A 25,727-nucleotide genomic window follows, 5' to 3' on the forward strand; every position below is an offset into this window, starting at 1 on the left:
TAGGGGCACAGGGGCTTGTCGACTGAGCGCGAAAGCCCCTTGGCGAGAACGAAGTGAACAACGTTTGTCTCCTCTCAATGATATCTGCACTAGACACAAAAATAATATTAGTATTATTAAAGCATTCCCATTTATCCTCTACAGTAATTAATTTACCCTAATTTTCATCTCTGTACCCTTATTTTATAGATGAAAGAGTATAGAAACTCTCAGTACATTATTTTGTTCAAATATATTACATACCCCCCAAAAAAACTCACCTCATGATAGTATTAAACGAGTAAACTGTAATTGAACTTGAATGCCATAACCTGACATTCACATATTCAATAATATATAAAATTAAATTAAATTCTTAATAATTATTCCCATTATTTGGATTAATAAAAGGTGTCAATTCTACATAAAAATGCACCGTTTGCTCACCAAGAAACCAATGGAAACTTGCCAGAATTCACCGACTCCATAGTGCTGGCAGCCATAGTACACGGAATTTTGAAATAAGCGGTCTTAGACACGCCCACATTATTAGCCAATCAAGACCAAGCATGCATTTGAGATGGCTGCGGCCGGCAATTGACATACAGCGGTAGTCATTCAGACTCGGGAAAACGTGTATTTTGTCGCTAATTTGCCGAATTTGATCGTGATGGTGGTTTGAATAGATTAGCACTTAACTGTATTCAGTTTTTGTGTTGTTTTTTCTAAGGTAAATGATTGATTACTGTTTAAATTCGAATAATTGTAAAGCTCTCGCCAAGGGGCTTTCGCGCTCAGTCGACAAGCCCCTGTGGGTAGGGGCACCTAAACCAACTCACCCGAATACCAACTCATTTAGTATTCGACGTAAAAAAATACCGGTGATGTCGATTTCGATCTAGGGTATCGGTGTTGTCCATTTCAACATAAAAAAAATTACCGGTGTTGTCGATTTCAATCTAGGGTATCGGTGTTGTCTATTTCAACTTAAAAATTCCAGTGCTGTCGATTTTAACATGAAACAATACCGGCGTTGTAGATTTCGATCCAAGGTATCGGGGTTGTCAATTCAACATGGAAAGTGCTGATGGTGATTTTCATCTTGTGGATCATTTTCATACAATTTCCTTACTGAACGTAAGCACCTCACACTCCCATTGTTTCCAGACTTGGGATAGAGGGACTGTGATACATGTGAGCTGTAAGCTTATTTTCAATGCAGATTTAATAATACACTCCTTTTGGAGCGTGTTCTTGATTCTCTACAGCTCTTCTGACACCAGAGGTGGGAATGGATGTGCGGGAAAAGAAATAAAATAATGGCAATAATAACAAATCACAATAATGCAGTATTATACGACTGTTCTTGCTTTATTCAATAAGTGAACACTTGGGGGCGCTAGACACTCAAACTGGTGTACCGGTAAATGAAAATAAGAATATCGCTCAGCGCTGTACGGTATTCTGTTTCGGTTTTGGTAGATCGCATATTTAACTGCTTATGAAAGGTATGACGTAAGAGAGTTCTTTTTTTTTTCAAGCCCAAGCTGCAATTGGGAAAAAAAACAAAAGAAAACCCTCAACTCTAGTGTTTAAAATGTTCACCCGTTTACGGAATCTATAATTCCAATTAATAGTAAAATGTTTGTGCCGCATAACTTCACGATCTCCCATAGACGTACGTGTTGTAGAGTAGGGGCGGGGCACTATACACGTCATTATACATTACCGCTACTATTATTATTTTATTTCTACAGCCACGTAAACGTCGTTGAACCCCGATGCTAAACCGGCCCTAAAATGCTTTATAACATTCCGTGGTAAAGCCAGAACGTACCTGGACTTTTTTAGTTTGGCATAACTGTAAGCACATTTTCGGCTTCTACAACCGTCAGTAGAATTTCTAAGTTAATCGTTCCTCGTTGATTGTTTGCCCTGTGCTGTTGTCATGACACCCAGAACCATGTTATGAATATTCATTAGGCCACCATAAAGTTTTTCGTAATGTTTTTTCTCTTTCAAAATATGTTTGTAATAAGTAATTTTCTTGTTAATATCTTTTATTATTTTGTATCCATGGTTTTATTCACACAACCCCCATCGTCACGGTAGATTCTAAATCGTGTAAATCAATAAATCCAGGTTTTCAGTACAAGTAACAAATTCTGCTTTCACTTTTTAATATATTGTTTTTCTAATGCACTGCAAACTAGATCAACATCCCCCTTATGTATTGCCCTGTGTGCGTCCGTGCGTCCGTGATCACCTGTATCTCGAACATGTATGGACCGATTAAGTTCAAACTTCACTCATACATCACACATTATATGGGACATACGCACATGCATTTTAAGGCCGAAAATGCATCAAAATCGCACATTTTCACCATTCCGGACCCGGATCTCAGTTATGCATGGACGGATTTTGTTCAAATTTAGTACATACATTAAACATAATAAGACCTTGATGCACGTCATTTTTTTTTTGGATTGGGTTTGAAAAGGCCGACTGGCGGCCATTTTGTTTTAAAGGATTCAGTTCTGTATCCGTATCTGAGACATGCCTGAATTGATCGAGTTCAAACTTCACACACATAAGGTACATCATGTCACAAATATGTATGTACATTTGTTTCGTGATCTCATTAACGATAGCCAAATGGCGGCCGTTTTAAGGCCGAAAATGCATTGAAATCGCACATTTTCACCATTCCGGACCCGGATCTCAGTTATGCATGGACGGATTTTGTTCAAATTTGGTACATACATTAAACATAATAGAACCTTGATGCACGTCATTTTTTTTCGGGTCAAGTTCGAAATGGCCGACTGGCGGCCATTTTGTTTATAAGAATTCAGTTCTGGATCCTTATCCGAGACATGTCTGGATTGATCAAGTTCAAACTTTACACACACATGGTATATCATGTCACAAATAGATATGTGCATTTGTTTCATGATCCGCTTAACAATAGCTGAATGATGGCCATTTTAAGGCCGAAAATGCATCAAAATCACGTATTTTCACAATTCCGGAACCGGATCTCAGTCATGCGTGGATGGATTTTGTTCAGATTTAGTACAATGTGTTGTTACATATGCAGGTGCATTTCGGATCAGACCACTGAAAGTGGTCTGAGATTTCGGTCATGATCTGCTTTGAATGTATATGTCACTCCACAGTCCCTCTATTAGTCTATCTATGATAGAGGGACTGTGGGTGTATGAATCAGAATCAATCAGAACGATGTGTTCAGGAAATTAAAATGCTGATATAATTATATGCAGATTACGTTAATACACGTGACTCTATGGCGAACCATGGAGGGAGAATGGGCGAACAAAAAAACGCAATTAGAAATAGGTTTTGATTTAAAAAAAAATCAATATAATGAAATATTGTGATGAAAACTGTATTTTATGGATCTTAGTTTATCGCACGCATGAATGCATACATAGCCATATTAAAATAATTATAGTTCATTTTTATTCTAACACTGAACTTTCAAAAATGAATCGAAATAGCTTATTACTTGCTCACACAACTGCACAAAAAACAAAAATGAAACTGTAACTTCAAACCCAACTTCGATATGCACAGGTACAGTTTGTGTGACATAACGCCCTCTTGTGGTACTGTTATGCAAATACTGCATGATTTTTAATAATGAGTTCTTTATGTAATTAATTGTTTCAGTCATGAACAAAGCTTGTAAATTCATAGTTTTGTAATTTATGGCGTATTGTGCGTTATCATGTGAACGTGTGAAGAGCCACTTTGTTGAGATCTTTCAGAAGACGTTACATTGGAGGAGAGAAACAACGAATGCTCTAACAGCAGTGGATGAATGGTCATTGAGTCAAGGCGGTTTACAAAAATGTATCACATGCAACAAGGACACTCATTGTCTTTAATGGAGTAGTAAAACTGTTTGGAACATCTAAACCTGCGTGGAATACTTCGGAATTCTGAGAGATAGTGGTGCAGAAAGTTACGCTTTTGTGATTGGCGCCTCGCTGGACCGACTGCCAGATAAACCCGGGATATTATTTAGCTGAAATGGTGTCTTGGTGAGTAACTTATTCTGAAAAGGACGGACCCCAAGTTATTTGTAAACTGTTCTCACGTGAACATTTATTGCGTGAACTCGGGGGACTTTCTATTTTCTTGTCTTGCATTCTTCTTTGGTGGTAGTAAATATTCTTTTTTAGTAAAGTCCACACAAATAAGTACAAGTTCACAGTCACTTGGGGGCTGAAAATCAATAAATACTAATTTTTAAACAAAAATCATCAACTGTGTACAAGTTGACAGTAATTGCACGATGTGCAGACGACAGCTGTTATTATTATAAAATCATTGACGACATTCTTGATCCAGTTTTCAATGATGAGGTACCCCTTGGATTAACGTCAACACTGTGATTTTTGAGTAATAGCCTATAGATGGTATTGAGGGAAATTTAACTTCGTGGATAAAATAGGAAAAAATAACACTAGACAGTAACTGTATGTTTGTTGTATATCGGTATTACGGGTGTCAACACTTTCTGGACACAGTATTATTTTATCTAATTATGGTATAATGTGATGTGCATGCATTATAGCTGGGCTGTCTTACCTCTGTCCAGGCATGGATGTACTTAGTACTTAGTACATCCATGGTCCAGGCGAATACATTTCATTTACTAATTTATGTGTAATTTCAAAATAGTGTGGTGAACATGAAATTTACATGAGTTGAAAGCACCCTTATAAGCTATTCCTTTAATCCACCCTAAACCAGGGTGTTATCTTATAATTAATTATGAAAATCTGTTATCAGTTAGCTCAAGAACTACCGTATTTGTCTTCAATTAGGCGCCACTTTGTTACACTTTCATGTCATGGTGGCGCTTATTTGTGGTTAAATTTGAGCAACTTTGTTTCAAATGGTGCTTATTTCAAGCACTTCAAGTTCTAGTACCGGTAACTGTGTTACAAGCCATTGTTTTTGCTCCATTCTGGTGATAGATTATTGACAATATTTTACATTACAGTCTGACGCTTAGTCACTGTAGCCTTTATTTTAAATACTGAGTAAATGACCCATTTTCAGACAGTTTAGAAAGTTATACAAAAATTATCATTCTTTAGAAAACATTCACAGTTTGCCGTACAATCAACAGAAAAATAAAACAAACACAAATTCAACGCTTAGTAGTCAATGATCATGGTAGCAAAATCCGGTCATGCTGCATTCCACGGTTACGATTATTACTCAGTAGTAGTTATAATAATAATAATAATAATAATCTTTATTGAAACCGTATCCCGGAGTGGGATCTTAGTTGAAAATACAATAAAGTAATACAAAAAAGATAAAAAATAACACAAGAAATTCAAAGACAATAGAAAATAAAAAATAAAATTAAATTATTTGGCGGTTGGTTGAGGCAACTGGCATTTTAAGATTTTTTCTTGTCGTAATTTGAAACAAGTGTGGATGAATTTTCCTAGTTCAATGATTGTTTTGTCATTTTTAATTTTTAGTATATTTGTAAGTTTTTCGTCATCCGTCCCCAAGTTGCTTATATTGTATTTAATATTCTTGATCATGATTTCTCGTTCCTTCTTGTATAAATCACAATTGAGAAGAAAATGTTTTTCGTTTTCAATTTCCTGTTTGTCACAAACTGGGCAAATTCGGTCCTCCGCTAAAATGTTATTATATCTGCCCCTTTCGATTTGAAGGGTATGAGCACTTATTCTGAGTTTTGTCATAGCTGCTCTATGATTTGGATTTTTGATTGTGGTGAGATATTTTTCATATGCAAATTCTGTTTTAATTTTCCTATAGGTTCGTAACTTGTTTTTATAGTTTTTACCTTTATTGTCATCGTGTAATGTTTCTGTACTATGTATTTCAAAGGATTGTTCTAGTTTGCGCGTTACTGTTTCAGTGATTTGTTTTTCATCAAGAGATTTATGGTTTTCCCAAATATTACCCATATTTAAATTTTCTAAAATTTGTTTTATGTCTGTTACCCAGTTGTCTTTTCCTTTTTTATCAAGATGTATCCCAAGATTGTAAGCTTCATGTACTAGCGAATTTGGGTTAGAATTATTAATTTTGATCCAATATTTGATCATATATTTTAAGCTTGATGCTAGGAGAGGATATCTTCCCAACTCTAGTAGGCTTGCCAAATTACTTGCTTTGCTATTTACTTTTAGAAGGTATTTGCAGAAATGTATTTGTACTTTTTCCATTGGTGTTGACAGATTTGCCATTAGATGCGATTTATTGATGTTCTCGCTCGTCCAAATAATAACGTACAAAAAATAAAATGCAAGTAAAATTCAACTTAATTTCATCGTAAGCGAATGATTCTGGTCGCATGTAAACGCTCGGCGCGATTCGATGTCTGCCATGCTTCCTGTCTAGGACTTGACCTGGAACGCGTTTTTTGACCTGATAGGTCAAGTCGTTAATTAACCAATCAAAATGCTGGATGATGCCAACGTGATCAAGTTACCATAGCTCATTTAAATAATGTATGAACGCAATGCGGAAGTGATTTGCCGATGTTTGCGATATTTTGGCTTTGATTTTGGTGGGAAAAACGGCATGATTTTTTTTTTCAAATCAAGAAATTAGTTATTTTTGGAAAGTAAACTGAGCATTTAAAGAATAATTTAGCACTGTTTACTGTGACAACAGCGCATTTGAAACAGAACATTTTCGCATTGTTTTAATTTCGTTTTTATGGACTTACTGCGAAATTAAAAACCACGCTGATATTTTCTACAGTAGACTAAAAAGACATGTTTCAAGAGATTATAGACAGATTTCTTAAAAATTGTTAGAAACAAAACCATTTTTTTTTACATAAAAGCCATTCGTACAGTAACAGCGAGGGACTTCCGCGATCGCTTCCATCGCTACGAACCGGTAACCGGTAGTCGATCCGCCGGCGCCCAATTCACGATCATTACCTGCCAAAATTTCAACTTTGTCTGGCGCTTAATTGAGGTGTAAAATACAAAGTTTTTGTGGCACTGGCGCCTAATTGAAGGTGGCGCTTAACTGAAGACAAATACGGTACATCAGTAGAATAAACAACCAATGTCAACCAAGGTGTTAAAAATGGATTAAGTACTGACAAATCAAACTAACCTTCAACTACATTGTATTGTTTTAGTAAGCTATAAAAATAATAAACCTTTTGTTTGTTCTAAGAATGATGAAAGTCTGAATTTAATTAATTTTCCATTTCAAGGTATACAAGTATATAAATTACCATTTTTAATAATAATAATCTTTATTGAATTAAGCATGAGATGACAATCAAAAGACGAGACAAAATCAACAAAATACTTCACACACAGTCAAATAGCAGAACATATCAGAAAAATGATAAAAAATAAATCTAGAAAAAATAAATAACATGGCAAAATTATTATGAGGAAGCTGACAATTTTATTTTTTTCCTCTCGTAAACAGAAAGTACTCCCTCATTTTCACTGGTCATGATGACTTTCATATTTCTCTCTATTTGATGTGATATTTCATTATAAATTGTTCTGCTTCACTTATGAGAAATTTTCTCTCACTTGTGAATAATTTGAATATTGATTTCACTTTCATCACAGATTTATTAATATTTGTCACTTGGGTCATTACAATATATACCTACCGGTATTTCCTATCTGTAAAACATGTGAACTGGCTGGGTTTTTAATTTTTGATATTTTTCAAACTTGGAATTGTTTTAGCAGTCAATACACATACATGACATGTGTGTATCTACAAAGATTATTTTTTGTGGTTAATTACTTGTATATTATTTTATTGTGATTTTGGTATTTACTTCAAATTTAGTAATTTAATTTTTTAGTGATTAGTTTGTTTAAATAGGAGATTTAAATGTTCAATATATTATTTCTTCCATGGTGCTTTCCACACTATTGGATTTTAAAGTGCCTGTGAAATGGCTGTTATTTTCACGCCTAAAATTATCAATTGATACATAAATATTATTAATTTTTATGTTTCTAAGCATGAATTATTTTTTTTAAGTGAAAAAATGTGTTTTAAACCCAGTCTTCGACAACTTTTTTTTTGTATATTTTAAAACGAGGCTCCTCATTAGCTTCTCATTTGCATGCAGAAATTCCCCTTGTGACGTCAGAAGGGGAAGTCGCATGGCAGCTTGCATTGCCGATACGTGTAAATAAAGCAAATTTCTTGTGCAGTTTTCTCGTCTTTGACTATATTGTCACTTATGTACATGTTCGTCGAGGAAGAATGGACCATAATGAACACATAGTATCAATTTTTGTTGCATGGGGTTGAGTTAGATGCGAAATATGTCCGTTCTGGTGTAGCTGGTCACCGTGATCGTCACCGACACCGGCGCACGTTTGTACACTGTTGCTGGACAAAATAGAATTTGACGTCGGAATTATCTCGTTATTTAGCAGGTTACTAGGCATGTCACTACACTGTTTTATTTCATCGATCGTCTGAGTAAAACTTTCAAATTAAAATAAAAGAGAACATATTGTGGCATTCTAAACATTAGACTATAGTGATCACTATAAAATAATTAAAAAAACGACAAATCACAGTTACTAAATAAATGACAGCCGCGTGGAAATAAATTGACATTTTGTTGAAATAGGTGAACGCGTCGGGTCACGGCGAGGGCAAGTGCGTTAAAAGCGGCGTTTAATTGGATAACAAAAATAATCGAGTTCGACACACATACAGATAAATTCAGAGTGGATTCGAGTTAGCTTGATCCATGGCGTGATTGTCATAATTATAACATTGTATTAAAACTTTATTTGGTGGAAAGACATTGACCAAGCCCGGATTCTTATTTCATAAATTATTACGCAGATCAAGCTGCAAGGTGTGAATTCGACATTCAACACCAATCACCAAACAATTCAGAAACTTTTAGCCTTCGAAAATGAAAACAGTTAGCAGTGTGTAAGGGCTGTGTAATTTCCTGTTTATCCGACGCTTCGTTTTCGTGTCACTGTCAAAATTATTGCTACCTTTTACTTAACAGGGACTAATTGGTCTCTATAAAATGATCAGGATCGCAAAAAAAGTCAACTCATTTGAAACACTTGCCGGATGTCTCTCTCTCTTCTGAAATCCGCCTCGGTGATCATGGGCTGGTCCGGAATCTATTTCTTTCAAAAGTGTTGCGCCAGGTTTACGTTGTTGGCGTTTCTCTTTAAACCTAGTCGTTTTTTTATGGACGAGGACAGTTGAATGAATCTAAGGTTAAGTGATGTCGCACCTTCGGATCGATTAGAAACGTGTGAATACATACATTATGGCTATACGCTTCACTGCAACTGCCCACAACACAACATCTAAAAACTCTCTCTCAAAAAAAAAATAAAATAGACAAAAAAAAAAAGAAAAAATGCCGACCGAAAAATGTATATTGTTTAAAAGTATGTATACTGAATGACCAGTGTTATTACGGCTCAGGCATATGACTTCCTCTCACATTTTGTCATTTGGTGGCGCACTTTCGGCGAGAGTCGGAAATCAGGAAACAGTCGACCGTTTCACGATAGGTGGGCGTGGCTACAACATGAGAAATATCCCAAATTTACTTGGATACGAGTAATCATTTTCAGCAAAAAAATCAATAACAACCCTTTTCAGTGGGACACAGATCTAAATGGGAAACGTGAGGGTGGGCATTGCACAGGCACTTTAATACATACAGTTTTGAATACCAGATTTATTCAGAGTGATTGTAGGAATGCCGGACATTTGGGCAGCGAACGTTTCGGCCAAGGATTTTGACCAGGGCGGACGTTTTGGCCTAAGTAGAGTTCAATGGTAATATGATCTTTGTCACAGAATGACTATGCATAAAATATTTCTGTAAACAACTGTATGCCGACATCACTAATAGACTACAATGTATGTATTAAATATTTCTGTAAACAACTAAACAACTGTACGCCGAAATTAGATTTTACAAGTATTCTCCTGTAAGACTGAATGCTTTGAAAAAAGATACAGGTATGTTGTTTGTACCAGTAATTTAAATGTTGTCAAATATTATAGAGTATATATGTGTTTATTAATCAATTGTAAAATATTGACAGAAAAGTATGACAAACCCTGTCTTGAAACCAAAGCAAGCAAAAGCTGTAAGATGGTTGTCATACAATGCTGCATGTGACACATATTTGAAGATTTATTCAAGTGTAATTATCAATCTTTACAGAGAAGCTTCTGAATGAAATGATCCATTATTTTTTGTTTTTGCTAAATTTGTGGAAAATTCAGTTTTTAGCCACATTAGGAATGATATGTGATGTCCTGCCTTATCCTGACTAACCTTACCGGACGTTAAAAAAGAAATTTCATATAAACAAGTTACTTTTCCTACAATGTACTACAGAAGAGGATGGTTTGATATAAAAGAATACAGTGATAATTTTATTCTATTTTATTTTTTCACAATTATTAGAATATTGACTGATGTGAAAGACATGATTTACCACAACACTTGCTGTACTTGATGCAAGACTGATAATTCCAGATGACAACTACAAAGACATGATTTACCACAACACTTGCTGTACTTGATGCAAGACTGATAATTCCAGATGACAACTACAAAGACACTACATCAGTGACTTCAAACAGCAATGGTAAAAAAATGTAAGTATAATTTTGATCATTTTACTTTTTTATTTTATTACAAAAACAAACGTTGAAAAATTTAGATTAATGAACACCAGATAATACTCGCAAATGATGTGTACTGCCCTCTGTGGTGTATTGCCAAGTGTATTTATTACTGTATAATGATTGACAGTATGTCACCTGCAGAGGGCAGTACCTATTGCCAAGTGTGTTTATTACTGTGTAATGATTGACAGTATGTCACCTACAGAGGACAGTACACATCAACTCACTGATACCAACACTAGTTAGTATTGCCAAGTGTATTTATTACTGTATAATGATTGACAGTATGTCACCTGCAGAGGGCAGTACCTATTGCCAAGTGTGTTTATTACTGTGTAATGATTGACAGTATGTCACCTACAGAGGGCAGTACACATCAACTCACTGATACCAACACTAGTTAGTATTGCCTAGTGTATTTATTACTGTGTAATGATTGACAGTATGTCACCTACAGAGGGCAGAACACATAAACTCACTGATACCAATGCTAGTTAATATTGCCTAGTGTATTTATTACTGTGTAATGATTGACAGTATGTAACCTACAGAGGGCAGTACATATCAACTCACTGATACCAACACTAGTTAGTATTGCCTAGTGTATTTATTACTGTGTAATGATTGACAGTATGTAACCTACAGAGGGCAGTACATATCAACTCACTGATACCAACACTAGTTAGTATTGCCTAGTGTATTTATTACTGTGTAATGATTGACAGTATGTCACCTACAGAGGGCAGAACACATCAACTCACTGATACCAACACTAGTTAGTATTGCCTAGTGTATTTATTACTGTGTAATGATTGACAGTATGTCACCTACAGAGGGCAGAACACATCAACTCACTGATACCAACACTAGTTAGTATTGCCTAGTGTATTTATTACTGTATAATGATTGACAGTATGTCACCTACAGAGGGCAGTACACATCAACTCACTGATACCAACACTAGTTAATATTGCCAAGTGTATTTATTACTGTGTAATGATTGACAGTATGTCACCCACAGAGGGCAGTACACATCAACTCACTGATACCAACACTAGTTAGTATTGCCTAGTGTATTTATTACTGTGTAATGATTGATAGTATGTCACATACAGAGGGCAGTACACATCAACTCACTGATACCAATGCTAGTTAGTATTGCCTAGTGTATTTATTACTATGTAATGATTGACAGTATGTCACCTACAGAGGGCAGTACAGGATATGATTGACAGTATGTATATAGTAACACGCTCAATGATAAAATCGTTTTGTTGTAAGCGTACACATGTGATGTACGCAGTCTATGGCATTATCCTGCCAAGACTGTATGCTAATACATGTATCAAAAACTAGTAATATACAAGTAACCTGTAGAATGCTGTGTGGGTAATATTTTTATATTGATTTTTGTTGCATTTGCATCAAATAGTTACCAAACAATGAGAAATCTATAAGATTGGATATATCTCTCAGCTGGCTTCACATGCATAGTTCAAGACTGCCTAACCGGTGCTTACACCAGGTATTACCTAGACGGCCTGTGGTTACAGCTTCATGTTCTGAGTAATCGCAAGAAATTGACATTACAATAGAATATCATGAAAGACTGGCACTCCCATGCAATTAATAGCAAGTGAAATTCCTGGGATTGAAACATAGATTTTGAAGTCACTGATGTAGGCATTGAATAACTTCAAGTTGGCATAAAGACAAGGTAGTTTATTTTATCAGTGCTGAACTAGAGACTGAAATTATAATTAAGTTTGTTGTCATATAATTTGTTTATTTCAAATTCTCCTGCTGAAGTCAAATAGAATACACTGGTGAAAGTATGTTTTGGGATATAATTTACATTGTGTATGGAGTGGTAGGGTCGGGTGTCATATAATTTGTTCATTTCCAACTCTCATGAAGTCACATAGAATTTCACTTAATTTATTTTCGATGAAACGTTTTCAAGCGTAACGTGTGAATCCAATGTTCACTGTGCTGTGTCAATTCTCAATAGAGTATGAGGAAAGTTTTCACTGGAATTTATTTTATAGGAAAAATGTTTACATTAAAAATGTATTCCATATTATTCCATATGTGCTGCAGTTTATTTTGATTCGTCCCAGAAATCAACATCGGTATTACCACACCCCATATGCAAATGAGGTCTGGGAGCAAACAAAGTAGTCCTTTCAAGAGTAGCGTTTTTCGAAACATAGCAGAAATAAACAATATTTAGAGCTACGATATATTACCCTTGGGTTCATGAATATACTCGCCGAGTGAAATGAAATTTGAACAACAGTAATGGAACTTCTAGGCAGTCACTTATGTTGACTAAAACTAATTTGCATATCACCAATGCAATAATGTTTTTGTTATTTTCACGGTCAATATGCAAATGAACATGGTATTGTTGATCCACTCCCTTAAAATAACTTTTGTGTGTCTGTGTGTGATTCCCATTGTTTTCAATTATAAATTCTTCTGTGTTTTTTTCGGCTCGGTCGATTTCGCTCAAACTTAGCAGGTAGGTCACACCTTAAATCTAATTATTATGAAAAACCTGAAAAAAATTCGCCCACCGTTGCCATAGCAACAGCCAAAAAAACGATTTTTGGATAGCTTCGCGCTAAATGTATCTACTGCTACATGTATCAAATTTAAGATAAAACACCTCATAAATAGTTCATTCTACTCAGCTTGAGTGTGGGCACAAAGTAACTATTTGTAACATCTGAAAACAAATTCTGACCACAGTTTCCATGGCAATAGCCAAAAACTGATTTTTTTGAATACCTTTACGCCAAATGTATCACACCCTACATTTCTATGATTAAAAAGCACGAACGGAGGTCATTCTACTCAGCTTGAGTGTGGGCAACAATTTACTGTTTTTTATGTCTATTTTCATTACCGAGAAAATTGACCCGAACGTTGGGGTAACTTTTCACCAGCAACGGCTTAGAGATTTTTTTTGGCTTGGCTAATTTTGTTCATATTTGACAGGCAGGTCGTACAGTCACTAATTGGAAAAACAAACCTGGCCCACAGCTACCATGGCAACAGTCAAAAACTGTTTTTTGAATACTTTCGCCCCGAATGTATTACCTCCTACCAGTCTTGTAATAGCAGTGTTCAAATGATCATGATCAGTGTTCAAACGGTCGTCGCACTGCGCATGTGCGACATTTGTGTTGATAAACATTGATTTTCCCACAATCCAATACGCTCTTCTAATAGAAATCACAAGTATGAGGTTTGACCTGCGTGCGTCTTGCACTAATTACCGCCGATGACTCCTTCGATACCTTTTATTTTGGCTACGTTACACCGGTGAGAGATCACCGGCGCTGATAATGTTACACTGTATCAAAGTAATCTCAACGCAACTTCAAACTTTGAATGAAATGTAAATGCTGTCTTTAATCTAAAGAATACTATCGCAAAACAGTTGGAAATAATAATTTAACGGCAGAATACGTCCTAGCAATAAAATAAAGTGACTTCTAAAGACTGAATGTTTTTTTGCAAACTTCGTATAAGGTGCTCGGTTTTAGTTATAATGGCAATCGGACTATTTTTATTTTGTAAACAAATTTTCGTTTGCTAATTTTGTTGACTGAGGTTTATAAACCCTGAAGGGCTCTTTGAAGATCCACCTGCAGTAAAATTAGCGATTACCATAGAGGCACGACCATCAACATCAAAGTATCACGAGGTTTCTGCTAGCGACGTTGCGACGTTACCCAGTTCCAAATAAAGATTACCAACGCCAAAAGAGCAACATTTTAACCGGTAACCAAAGCTCATTCAATCCACGACCAGTAAGCAACATCACAAGCCAAGTTGTAGCGTGCAGCTCAGTGACGACCGCTGTCGACGCAAGTCATCCCGTCAGTAGTACTATAGTACTGCAGTAGCACGACATGTTTGCTTTCACCATTCTATTCAATTTTTTAAACCAGTATACTAAAACAGAAATGCTCGGCGATGCCAAAAAAGGATAGTTATTACTTTCCAGTATACACATCTCTGTTAATACTATCCCTCACATATTCTACTCCCAATTACTCCTGCGTAAAATGGACTAGCCTCTTTTCATATTGACATTCAGAGTAAAATCACGTGACAGACTGTTAAAATTGGCTGTTGCATACTTTTTCGCCGGTCTGGAAAATGTGTTTAATTAGCTCTCATTCAAGCAACAATGCAGATTTCCCAGTGGGAAACTATTCGACTCTTCCATTAAAACATAGGGGTGTTTTCAGTCAAAAACAAATAACCCTGGAGTGCACACAACCCACTGAATTTCGGAACAAATCGTGCATTATTTACAGCAGCAGAATACCACAAAAATATCAGACGAAACATGAAAATACTATATAATGTATTTCAGCCTGAACCCTCTCTATTGCATTCCAAGAATTAACCTCATATGTGCATCCATTTTCCACCTTGGTATCACCCAACCCTGAAAACAAACTATTAATACCACACTGAAGCGTTTGGTAATAATATACTCAGTCTAGATTCTGTAATTTTACCCTGTAGTAATATATGTGATTGTGTACTATTTATGAAATATGCTCTCAGAAATCTGTGCATGTTTTTATCTTTTTTATTGCAGCTGACAAACAATCAGTTGTGCTTGAATACAATTTCACCCCCTCCCCCACTATCAGTTTATCTGTGCTGTACTACTCATAGTGGGTAATTTACAATCAACTTATTATTTTATAACAGTCTGTTTAATGTGACACTTAATATATACAGAACTATTGATAACAATTAGTCAGTGTTTTATCCCTAGTAAACATATTCTATATTAAAGTATTATTAGTGTACCACTTTATGTACACATTTAATACTTTTTATTTTCATTCATTTAATGTCAACTTTAATTTATTTGCAAATTCTCCACTCAGGTATTTATTATCTTTGAGAAGGAGACATTTATTGATGGATTTATGTTATGGAATTCAGCACTACTGATCCTATAGATAAGAACACAATACGACTACAGAAAAACAAGATTGTAAAATGGGTGTTGCTCTGAACTATGGAATAAGTAAATGTATTGTTTGGTCCACTCTTGTATAAAGAAACCTACATGGTGTCCTTGAAACAGATTTGTAGAGTGCAGGTGACTGCATAAAATAGGTCACATTGTGATTGGCAAATTGGCCACATAAAATATAATGTATTTGAGTTTGACACAGTAATATAGGGATAATTTAGGTATGTTTAGGTATGAAAGTGACAAGGAATGGCCAACCATCATGTAAGAGAGTCTGATAAAACATCATAAAATGAAATGATAATAGCAATACATTTTGTGATATATCAGGATACAACAGTGATGCTGGGCTCAATGCAATGCATTGTGGGTGATGAAACTTGATATTGAGTACATGTATCTTGGAAAATATCTGGAGACTACAGTGTAATGCATTGCAATGAATTATGGGTAGTGACATTTCTCACAATGTGTCATATCTGGAAACTACAATAAATTGGTGCATTGCAATGAATTATGGGTAGTGCCATTTCTCACCATGTGTCATATCTGGGAACTACAGTAAATAGATGCATTGCAATAAATTATGGGTATCTCAGATCGCCAGCAAGACCAGACAATGAGGGGATAACTGGAAAAACAAGGCCTGTGTATATGCATTGCCATGTCTTATGTCGGCCCTGAACCAAACACTCTGGTCCCCAGTATGACCAGACAATGCTGGATAACTGGAAAAAGAAGGCCTGTGTATATGCATTGCCATGTCTTATGTCAACCCTGAACCAGACACTCGGGTCCCCAGGAAGATCAGACAATAAGGGGATACTGTAAAATGACTAATTTTCACTGGGTTTAAATTTCGCTGATTTACCATTTCAGGCATATTCAGTGGGTTTTAAATTCACGGTTTTATCATTTAGATAATGTGTTCTATGCTAAATTTTATATATTGACTGGGTTTTAATTTAGCGCATTTTCCAGTCAGCGAAATAAGCAAAATTAAAACCCAGTGAATAATTAATCTTTTTACAGTAACTGGAAAAACAAGGCCTGTGTATATGCATTGCCATGTCTTATGCCGGCCCTGAACCAAACACTCTGGTCCCCAGTATCACCAGACAATGCTGGATAACTGAAAAAATTTCTAGCATCGTTAAAAAAGTAAGAATCATCTTTTCCTCAAAAAATGTCAGTGTGAAATGAATTCATGGATTCTCAAATCAAATCTACATTTTACTTCAAATTGAGCATGTACGTATGAAATAAATTAATCCCAAACACAAATCTTGTGAATACACTATTAATATGAATATGACCGTTACATCTTGGTTCTTCCACAGGTTTACTGACTGACAAAAGTTTACAATTTTTATATATAAGGCTATAAAGTAAACTGCCTATTTTTCATGCATGTATTAGGTGTTAACATAGGCAAATACATATAAACATAACAAAATACCACAAAAATAAGTTGAAATTAATTATGCTAGGTTTCTATGAAAAGGCAAAGCTTGCTCTTGCTGATGTCTAATTTGGAAGTTACGTAATGCCTAGATTGTAGCGTATGTATCCAGGATGCAACGATTTAGAATAATAATGCACATGAATTTGAATTGACTCATTAAAAAAAAACGTGTTCTGATGTATTCATATATTAGACATAGACCTATAAGTGATTATCTACCATCAAAATCCTGTTATCAGCTGTAGTTTATGTTGCAAAAATGAGTTCAAAATATCAATAGTTAGGGTAGGGTTTGTAACAAGTTCAATCTTTCTATATATTGTACAGTCTCGGCATAAATTAAAGGTCGACGGTCGTCGCACTGCGCATGTGCGACATTTGTGTTGATAAACATTGATTTTCCCACAATCCAATACGCTCTTCTAATAGAAATCACAAGTATGAGGTTTGACCTGCGTGCGTCTTGCACTAATTACCGCCGATGACTCCTTCGATACCTTCCAATCACCTGAAAATACCTAATTAAAGCTTTGTAACATCTCAGCTTGTACTCGTTGATCTGCGCAACCGTCAAAGTCGCCATCTTTGTTTATATGAGACCCATATATGTTGTGGGTCGACAACTACCACCCTTTAACATTTTTACTTGCTGTCTTAAAGCTAATCTGCTTGCTAAATCAAAATTGCCAAACGTCTAAAATGAGTAATCTGCCTAAATATGTCTGTTAGCTTGGTTAAAATTACGATAACTTAGCTTGTTTTTAAATTCACCAGATATCAACATTGTGCTGTCTTATCTTAGTAACATCCACATACGTACATTTGTAGGTAACACCCCCCCTCTCCCCCGTACTACAAAGAAGAAATTAAAAATTTTGATAACAATGATACTCGCTTTAAAAATTAAAAAATGTTATATACTGGTAAAGGGAAGTGCAGCTGAAAGCCAGTTTGGAAGTTTAGTTACTCCCAGTCTGCATGTTTTCAAATGTTGTGGTGTTGTACATCATACATAGAAATTAAAAAGAGGCTTTACTCAATCTATTCACAGATAATTAAGAATATTGAATTGTTACAAAACAAAAGAACTTATTTCAATAATGAATGCAAATTGCAAGTCATTCATTTCATTAAAAAAGCATTTTTTATTAGAGACAAAAATAGCCAGTGAACTGATTCATTTTTAAAGACTTCATTGACAACGCGTGTAAAATACATTGTTTATTTACATGGAATTCGAACACGCGCTGTGCGACGACCACCACGCGTTAACACTTATTAGAAGCCTGCTGATCTACCAGTTTTTTAAAGACGGTAATCTTCTGGCTTTATTGGTTATCAGGTTTGGGAGGCATATGAAGGCTTGCAAACAAGTGTGAACACAAATAAATACAGTACAACTAAGGCCAAGAAAAAAAAATGCTCTGTTTCTCGTTTTATGGAAATTTTAAAGTGAGGCGGCGAGGCGATTTTTCTCAGCCAAAACAGGAAACTTTACTTCCAAACTGGCTCTATGCTTGCTTTGCCTTTCCTTAAAAAACTTGAAGTGTGAGTCGTTGTAATGAGTAATTGTAACTTATTCTTTGTAGTATTTACTAAATTTACAATTAGGAGACATATTTAGGCATGCAGTTCGTTTACCAAGCCTCAATTATAAATCTCAAGTGAGCTAAATGTCAATTTTGAAAGCAAGTTAAGTGAGCTAAATGTCATTTTTGAAAGCAAGTTAGGTGAGCTAAATGTCAATTTTGAAAGCAAGTTAAGTGAGCTAAATGTCAATTTTGAAAGCAAGTTAAGTGAGCTAAATGTCATTTTTGCAAGCAAGTTAAGTGAGCTAAATGTCAGTTTTAAAAGCAAGCTAAGTGAACTAAATATCATTTTTAAAAGCAAGTTAAGTGAGCTAAATGTCATTTTTGAAAGCAAGTTAAGTGAGCTAAAGGTCAGTTTTAAAAGCAAGTTAAGTGAGCTAAATGTCAGTTTTAAAAGCAAGCTAAGTGAGCTAAATGTCAGTTTTAAAAGCAAGCTAAGAGAGCTAAATGTCATTTTTGAAAGCAAGTTAAGTGAGTTAAATGTCAGTTTTAAAAGCAAGTTAAGTGAGCTAAATGTCATTTTTAAAAGCAAGCTAAGTGGGCTAAATGTCACACTTGGACTGTACTGTAAATGTCACAGTGGGAGAACTGGTAAAAATACAATGTCATTATTTTGTAAATTTTTAGTAGTCAAGTTGGGTTTCTAAATTTAAATTTAGGTCAGTTGTTAGTCTGTGTCAGTTTTGGAAACTAAGGCAGACCTCTGGGCCCAAGACCTAGAACTTTACAGTAGGGCTGACAAGTTCAAGAGCATGCTGGCTCAGGAACCCTCCCAGTTTTGGAAACTAAGGCAGACCTCTGGGCCCAAGATTTAGAACTTTACAGTAGGGCTGACAAGTTCAAGAGCATGCTGGCTCAGGAACCCTTCTTGTGAATTTTTGTGATGACTGTTTAAAATAATAAAAGCTAAAAACTATTAAATATGACAAACATTTTTGGTGACAAATTTTCCACTGGGTCATTACCTCAGCATGCATTTTTCTTATTTATTTTATGTTCAAATACTTTGTTTTCAATCCAACAACATTTAAGCAGGGCCAGCAACTTATTCAGCCTGCATGCTCTGTAGGCCATCAACCTTTTGATATTAGTGGTAAACACTGGTCTGTTACCTGAAGGGCTACAACTGATTTTGATTCTGTTGTTCGCTATGACGACAGACTGCGCTTGTACTCGCACTTGTCTCAAATTTCCCCCATTTTAGCTCAGTATTCAAAAAAATTTTTTAAATTTCCATGAAACGAGAAACAGAGAATTTGTTTTTGCTTGCCTTATTTATACTAATATTTATTAATTGTTTCACAACAGGTGTGCTAGATGATGAATGACATTGTAGCTATATGGGACGTGGCGTTGAGTGATGGCGTACATAAAGTAGAATTTGAACATGGCACCACGTCAGGAAAACGAGTTATACATGTAGATGGCAAGGTATTGTAATATCACATCAGTTCATGCCAAAGATTAAAAATAATTTTATTTATTTATTTATTTATTTATTTATTTGAATGTTTATTTGAATATTTATTTGAATGTTTATTTGAATATTTATTTATTTATTTTAATATTTATTTTAATATTTGTTTGAATGTTTGTTTGAATATTTGTTTAAATATTTATTTATTTGAATATTTTGTTTGAGTATTTGTTTATTTATTTGTTTATTTGAATTAGTTGAATTAAAGTATCCCTGTCCACCTTTTATGCATAGCTGTACACACACATTGCAAAGTCACTGTAGCATATTAAACTTGCTGCATTTTGATTACCACTCTACTCCTGTTGATTTCCCATGATGCAATGCAACCATATCAACTAACGACTTTACCATTGCACTTTCCTTCAGAAGATTGGGAAAAAATAGCAAAAAAATTTTGAGTGAAAACTGAAAATTGACTAAAATTTTGTCTGTTGGCTCAAAAAATAGGGTTCATTTCCAGAAATATTGAAGAATATAAGAAAAAAATGCAGAAAAATTTGGGCAAGAGAAGTCTGGTGGTGAAAAGGTTATTATACTGTGATTCTTGTTGTGTGCTGACTTCCCATGATGCAATGTAATATTGAAAGTCATCGGTTTGGTTTAATATACATGTACTGTGATTCATGTCGTTTGCTGACTTCCCATGATGCAATGTTGTTCACAGGAAATAATCAGGAAAAACTGGATGTTTAAGCTAGTGGGTCGTGAGATTTTTAACATTGGTAAAGCAAAAGTCAAGGCTGCGATTAACATTGATGCTGTCAGTGGATTTGCATACGAATACACATTAGAGGTCAAAGGTAAAAGTCTTAAAAAATTTACAGAACAAAGATCAAAGACGGCGAAGACGTGGTCATTACTATTAGACGGCATAGACACGAGGATTGTATTAGGTAATGAGATACTCAGATTTTTTTTTTTTTGTTTTTCTTTTGTTCTATAATTCGTACCATCTAGTAAAAAAACAACGCTTGTATGAAGGTCATTCGCAACAACTCCATGTGGGTAAAACATCCTTAGATCAGTTGATGTTACTTTGATTTTTTTCCTTCTTATTTTCATAATTACAAATCCATTAAATTACCAATATACTTTATTACATTGTAGTATTTTAAAACATGTGTTTTTTGTACTTCTAGAAAAAGACACAATGGATGTATGGTGTAATGGTGAAACACTACAGACAGCTGTAAGTATACCTAGTGTTTTTATGACACCAGTAAATATAACTGTAGTGTAATTCACATACACTACAAACTGTAATTCACATACACTACAAACAGCTGTAAGTATACCTAGTGTTTTTATGACACCAGTAAATACAACTGTGGTGTAATTTATGTACACTACAAACTGTAATTCACATACACTACAGACAGCTGTAAGTATACCTCGTGTTTTTATGATGCCAGTAAATATAACTGTGGTGTAATTTATGTACACTACAAACAGCTGTAAGTATACCTAGTGTTTTTATGACACCAGTAAATATAACTGTAGTGCAATTTATGTACACTACAAATAGCTGTAAGTATACCTAGTGTTTTTATGACACCAGTAAATACAACTGTAGTGTAATTCACATACACTACAAACTGTAATTCTCATACACTACAGACAGCTGTAAGTATACCTAGTGTTTTTATGACACCAGTAAATACAACTGTGGTGTAATTTATGTACACTACAAATAGCTGTAAGTATACCTAGTGTTTTTATGACACCAGTAAATACAACTGTGGTGTAATTTATGTACACTACAAATAGCTGTAAGTATACCTAGTGTTTTTATGACACCAGTAAATACAACTGTAGTGTAATTTACATACACTACAAACAGCTGTAAGTATACCTAGTGTTTTTATGACACCAGTAAATACAACTGTGGTGCAATTTATGTACACTACAAACAGCTGTAAGTATACCTCGTGTTTTTACGACACCAGTAAATTTAACTGTAGTGTAATTTACATACACTACAAACTGTAATTCACATACACTACAAAAAGCAGTAAATATACCTATAGTGTTTTTATGACACCAGTAAATACAACTGTGGTGTAATTTATGTACACTACAAACAGCTGTAAGTATACCGAGTGTTTTTATGACACCAGTAAATATAACTGTGGTGTAATTTACATACACTACAAACTGTAATTCTCATACACTACAGACAGCTGTAAGTATACCTAGTGTTTTTATGACACCAGTACTTACAACTGTGGTGTAATTTATGTACACTACAGACAGCTGTAAGTATACCTAGTGTTTTTATGACACCAGTAACTACAACTGTGGTGTAATTTATGTACACTACAAATAGCTGTAAGTATACATAGTGTTTTTATGACACCAGTAAATACAACTGTAGTGTAATTTACATACACTACAAACTGTAATTCACATACACTACAAACAGCTGTAAGTATACCTAGTGTCTTTATGACACCAGTAAATACAACTGTGGTGTCATTTATGTACACTACAAATAGCTGTAAGTATACCTAGTGTTTTTATGACACCAGTAAATACAACTGTAGTGTAATTTACATACACTACAAACTGTAATTCACATACACTACAAACAGCTGTAAGTATACCTAGTGTTTTTATGACACCAGTAAATACAACTGTGGTGCAATTTATGTACACTACAAACAGCTGTAAGTATACCTAGTGTTTTTATGACACCAGTAAATACAACTGTGGTGTAATTTATGTACACTACAAATAGCTGTAAGTATACCTAGTGTTTTTATGACACCAGTAAATATAACTGTAGTATAATTCACATACACTACAAACTGTAATTCTCATACACTACAGACAGCTGTAAGTATACCTCGTGTTTTTATGACACCAGTACTTACAACTGTAGTGTAATTTATGTACACTACAAATAGCTGTAAGTATACATAGTGTTTTTATGACACCAGTAAATACAACTGTAGTGTAATTTACATACACTACAAACTGTAATTCACATACACTACAAACAGCTGTAAGTATACCTATTGTTTTTATGACACCAGTACTTACAACTGTGGTGTAATTTATGTACACTACAAATAGCTGTAAGTATACCTAGTGTTTTTATGACACCAGTAAATACAACTGTAGTGTAATTTACATACACTACAAACTGTAATTCACATACACTACAAACAGCTGTAAGTATACCTAGTGTTTTTATGACACCAGTAAATACAACTGTGGTGCAATTTATGTACACTACAAACAGCTGTAAGTATACCTAGTGTTTTTATGACACCAGTAAATACAACTGTGGTGTAATTTATGTACACTACAAATAGCTGTAAGTATACCTAGTGTTTTTATGACACCAGTAAATATAACTGTAGTATAATTCACATACACTACAAACTGTAATTCTCATACACTACAGACAGCTGTAAGTATACCTATTGTTTTTATGACACCAGTACTTACAACTGTGGTGTAATTTATGTACACTACAAATAGCTGTAAGTATACCTAGTGTTTTTATGACACCAGTAAATACAACTGTAGTGTAATTTACATACACTACAAACTGTAATTCACATACACTACAAACAGCTGTAAGTATACCTAGTGTTTTTATGACACCAGTAAATATAACGGTAGTGTAATTCGCATACACTACAAACTGTAATTCACATACACTACAAACAGCTGTAAGTATAAGTGTTTTTATGACACCAGTAAATCAACTGTGGTGTAATTTATGTACACTACAAACAGCTGTAAGTATACCTAGTGTTTTTATGACACCAGTAAATATAACTGTAGTGTAATTCACATACACTACAAACAGCTGTAAGTATACCTAGTGTTTTTATGACACCAGTAAATACAACTGTGGTGTAATTTATGTACACTACAAATAGCTGTAAGTATACCTAGTGTTTTATGACACCAGTAAATATAACTGTAGTATAATTCACATACACTACAAACTGTAATTCTCATACACTACAGACAGCTGTAAGTATACCTATTGTTTTTATGACACCAGTACTTACAACTGTGGTGTAATTTACATACACTACAAACTGTAATTCACATACACTACAAACAGCTGTAAGTATACCTAGTGTTTTTATGACACCAGTAAATACAACTGTGGTGCAATTTATGTACACTACAAACAGCTGTAAGTATACTACGTGTTTTTATGACACCAGTAAATTTAACTGTAGTGTAATTTACATACACTACAAACTGTAATTCACATACACTACAAACAGCTGTAAGTATACCTAGTGTTTTTATGACACCAGTAAATACAACTGTGGTGTAATGTGTATGTACACTACAAATAGCTGTAAGTATACCTAGTGATTTTATGACACCAGTAAATACAACTGTGGTGTAATTTATGTACACTACAGACAGCTGTAAGTATACCTAGTGTTTTTATGATGCCAGTAAATATAACTGTGGTGTAATTTATGTACACTACAAACAGCTGTAAGTATACCTAGTGTTTTTATGACACAAGTAAATATAACTGTAGTGTAATTTATGTACACTACAGACAGCTGTAAGTATACCTAGTGTATTTATGACACCAGTAAATATAACTGTAGTGTAATTCACATACACTACAAACTGTAATTCACATACACTACAGACAGCTGTAAGTATACCTCGTGTTTTTATGATGCCAGTAAATATAACTGTAGTGTAATTCACATACACTACAAACAGCTGTAAGTATACCTAGTGTTTTTATGACACCAGTAAATATAACGGTAGTGTAATTCGCATACACTACAAACTGTAATTCACATACACTACAAACAGCTGTAAGTATACCTAGTGTTTTTATGACACCAGTAAATATAACTGTAGTGTAATTCACATACACTACAAACAGCTGTAAGTATACCTAGTGTTTTTATGACACCAGTAAATATAACGGTAGTGTAATTCGCATACACTACAAACTGTAATTCACATACACTACAAACAGCTGTAAGTATACCTAGTGTTTTTATGACACCAGTAAATCAACTGTGGTGTAATTTATGCACACTACAAACAGCTGTAAGTATACCTAGTGTTTTTGTGACACCAGTAAATATAACTGTAGTGTAATTTATGTACACTACAAACAGCTGTAAGTATACCTAGTGTTTTTATGACACCAGTAAATATAACTGTAGTGTAATGTATGTACACTACAAACAGCTGTAAGTATACCTAGTGTTTTTATGACACCAGTAAATATAACTGTAGTGTAATTCACATACACTACAAACTGTAATTCACATACACTACAAACAGCTGTAAGTATACTTAGTGTTTTTATGACACCAGTAAATCAACTGTGGTGTAATTTATGTACACTACAGACAGCTGTAAGTATACCTAGTGTTTTTATGACACCAGTAAATATAACTGTGGTGTAATTTATGTACACTACAAACAGCTGTAAGTATACCGAGTGTTTTTATGACACCAGTAAATTTA

At 34.6% G+C, this 25,727-nt stretch overlaps 1 protein-coding gene across 2 annotated transcripts in view; it reads left to right on the forward strand.

The window, feature by feature from the left end:
• Positions 1 to 3,964: 3,964 nt before the first annotated feature.
• LOC100367342 (fas apoptotic inhibitory molecule 1-like) overlaps positions 3,965 to 25,727 on the forward strand; it is a 46,995-nt gene continuing 25,232 nt past the window's right edge. Inside the window, exons 1-4 of one of the 2 annotated variants that reach the window (XM_085494282.1) lie at positions 3,965 to 4,049; positions 20,075 to 20,197; positions 20,911 to 21,139; positions 21,386 to 21,435. In XM_085494282.1, coding sequence (XP_085350408.1) covers positions 20,084 to 20,197; positions 20,911 to 21,139; positions 21,386 to 21,435 — 393 coding nt within the window. In that variant the 5' untranslated portion in view covers positions 3,965 to 4,049; positions 20,075 to 20,083. Of the gene's footprint in view, positions 4,050 to 19,335; positions 19,358 to 20,074; positions 20,198 to 20,910; positions 21,140 to 21,385; positions 21,436 to 25,727 lie in introns of those variants that run through there. The other variant, XM_085494283.1, reaches the window with a different exon arrangement.

Source organism: Saccoglossus kowalevskii, chromosome 20, assembly GCF_978046115.1.
Source record: "Saccoglossus kowalevskii chromosome 20, keSacKowa6.1, whole genome shotgun sequence".
Lineage (NCBI taxonomy): Eukaryota > Metazoa > Hemichordata > Enteropneusta > Harrimaniidae > Saccoglossus > Saccoglossus kowalevskii.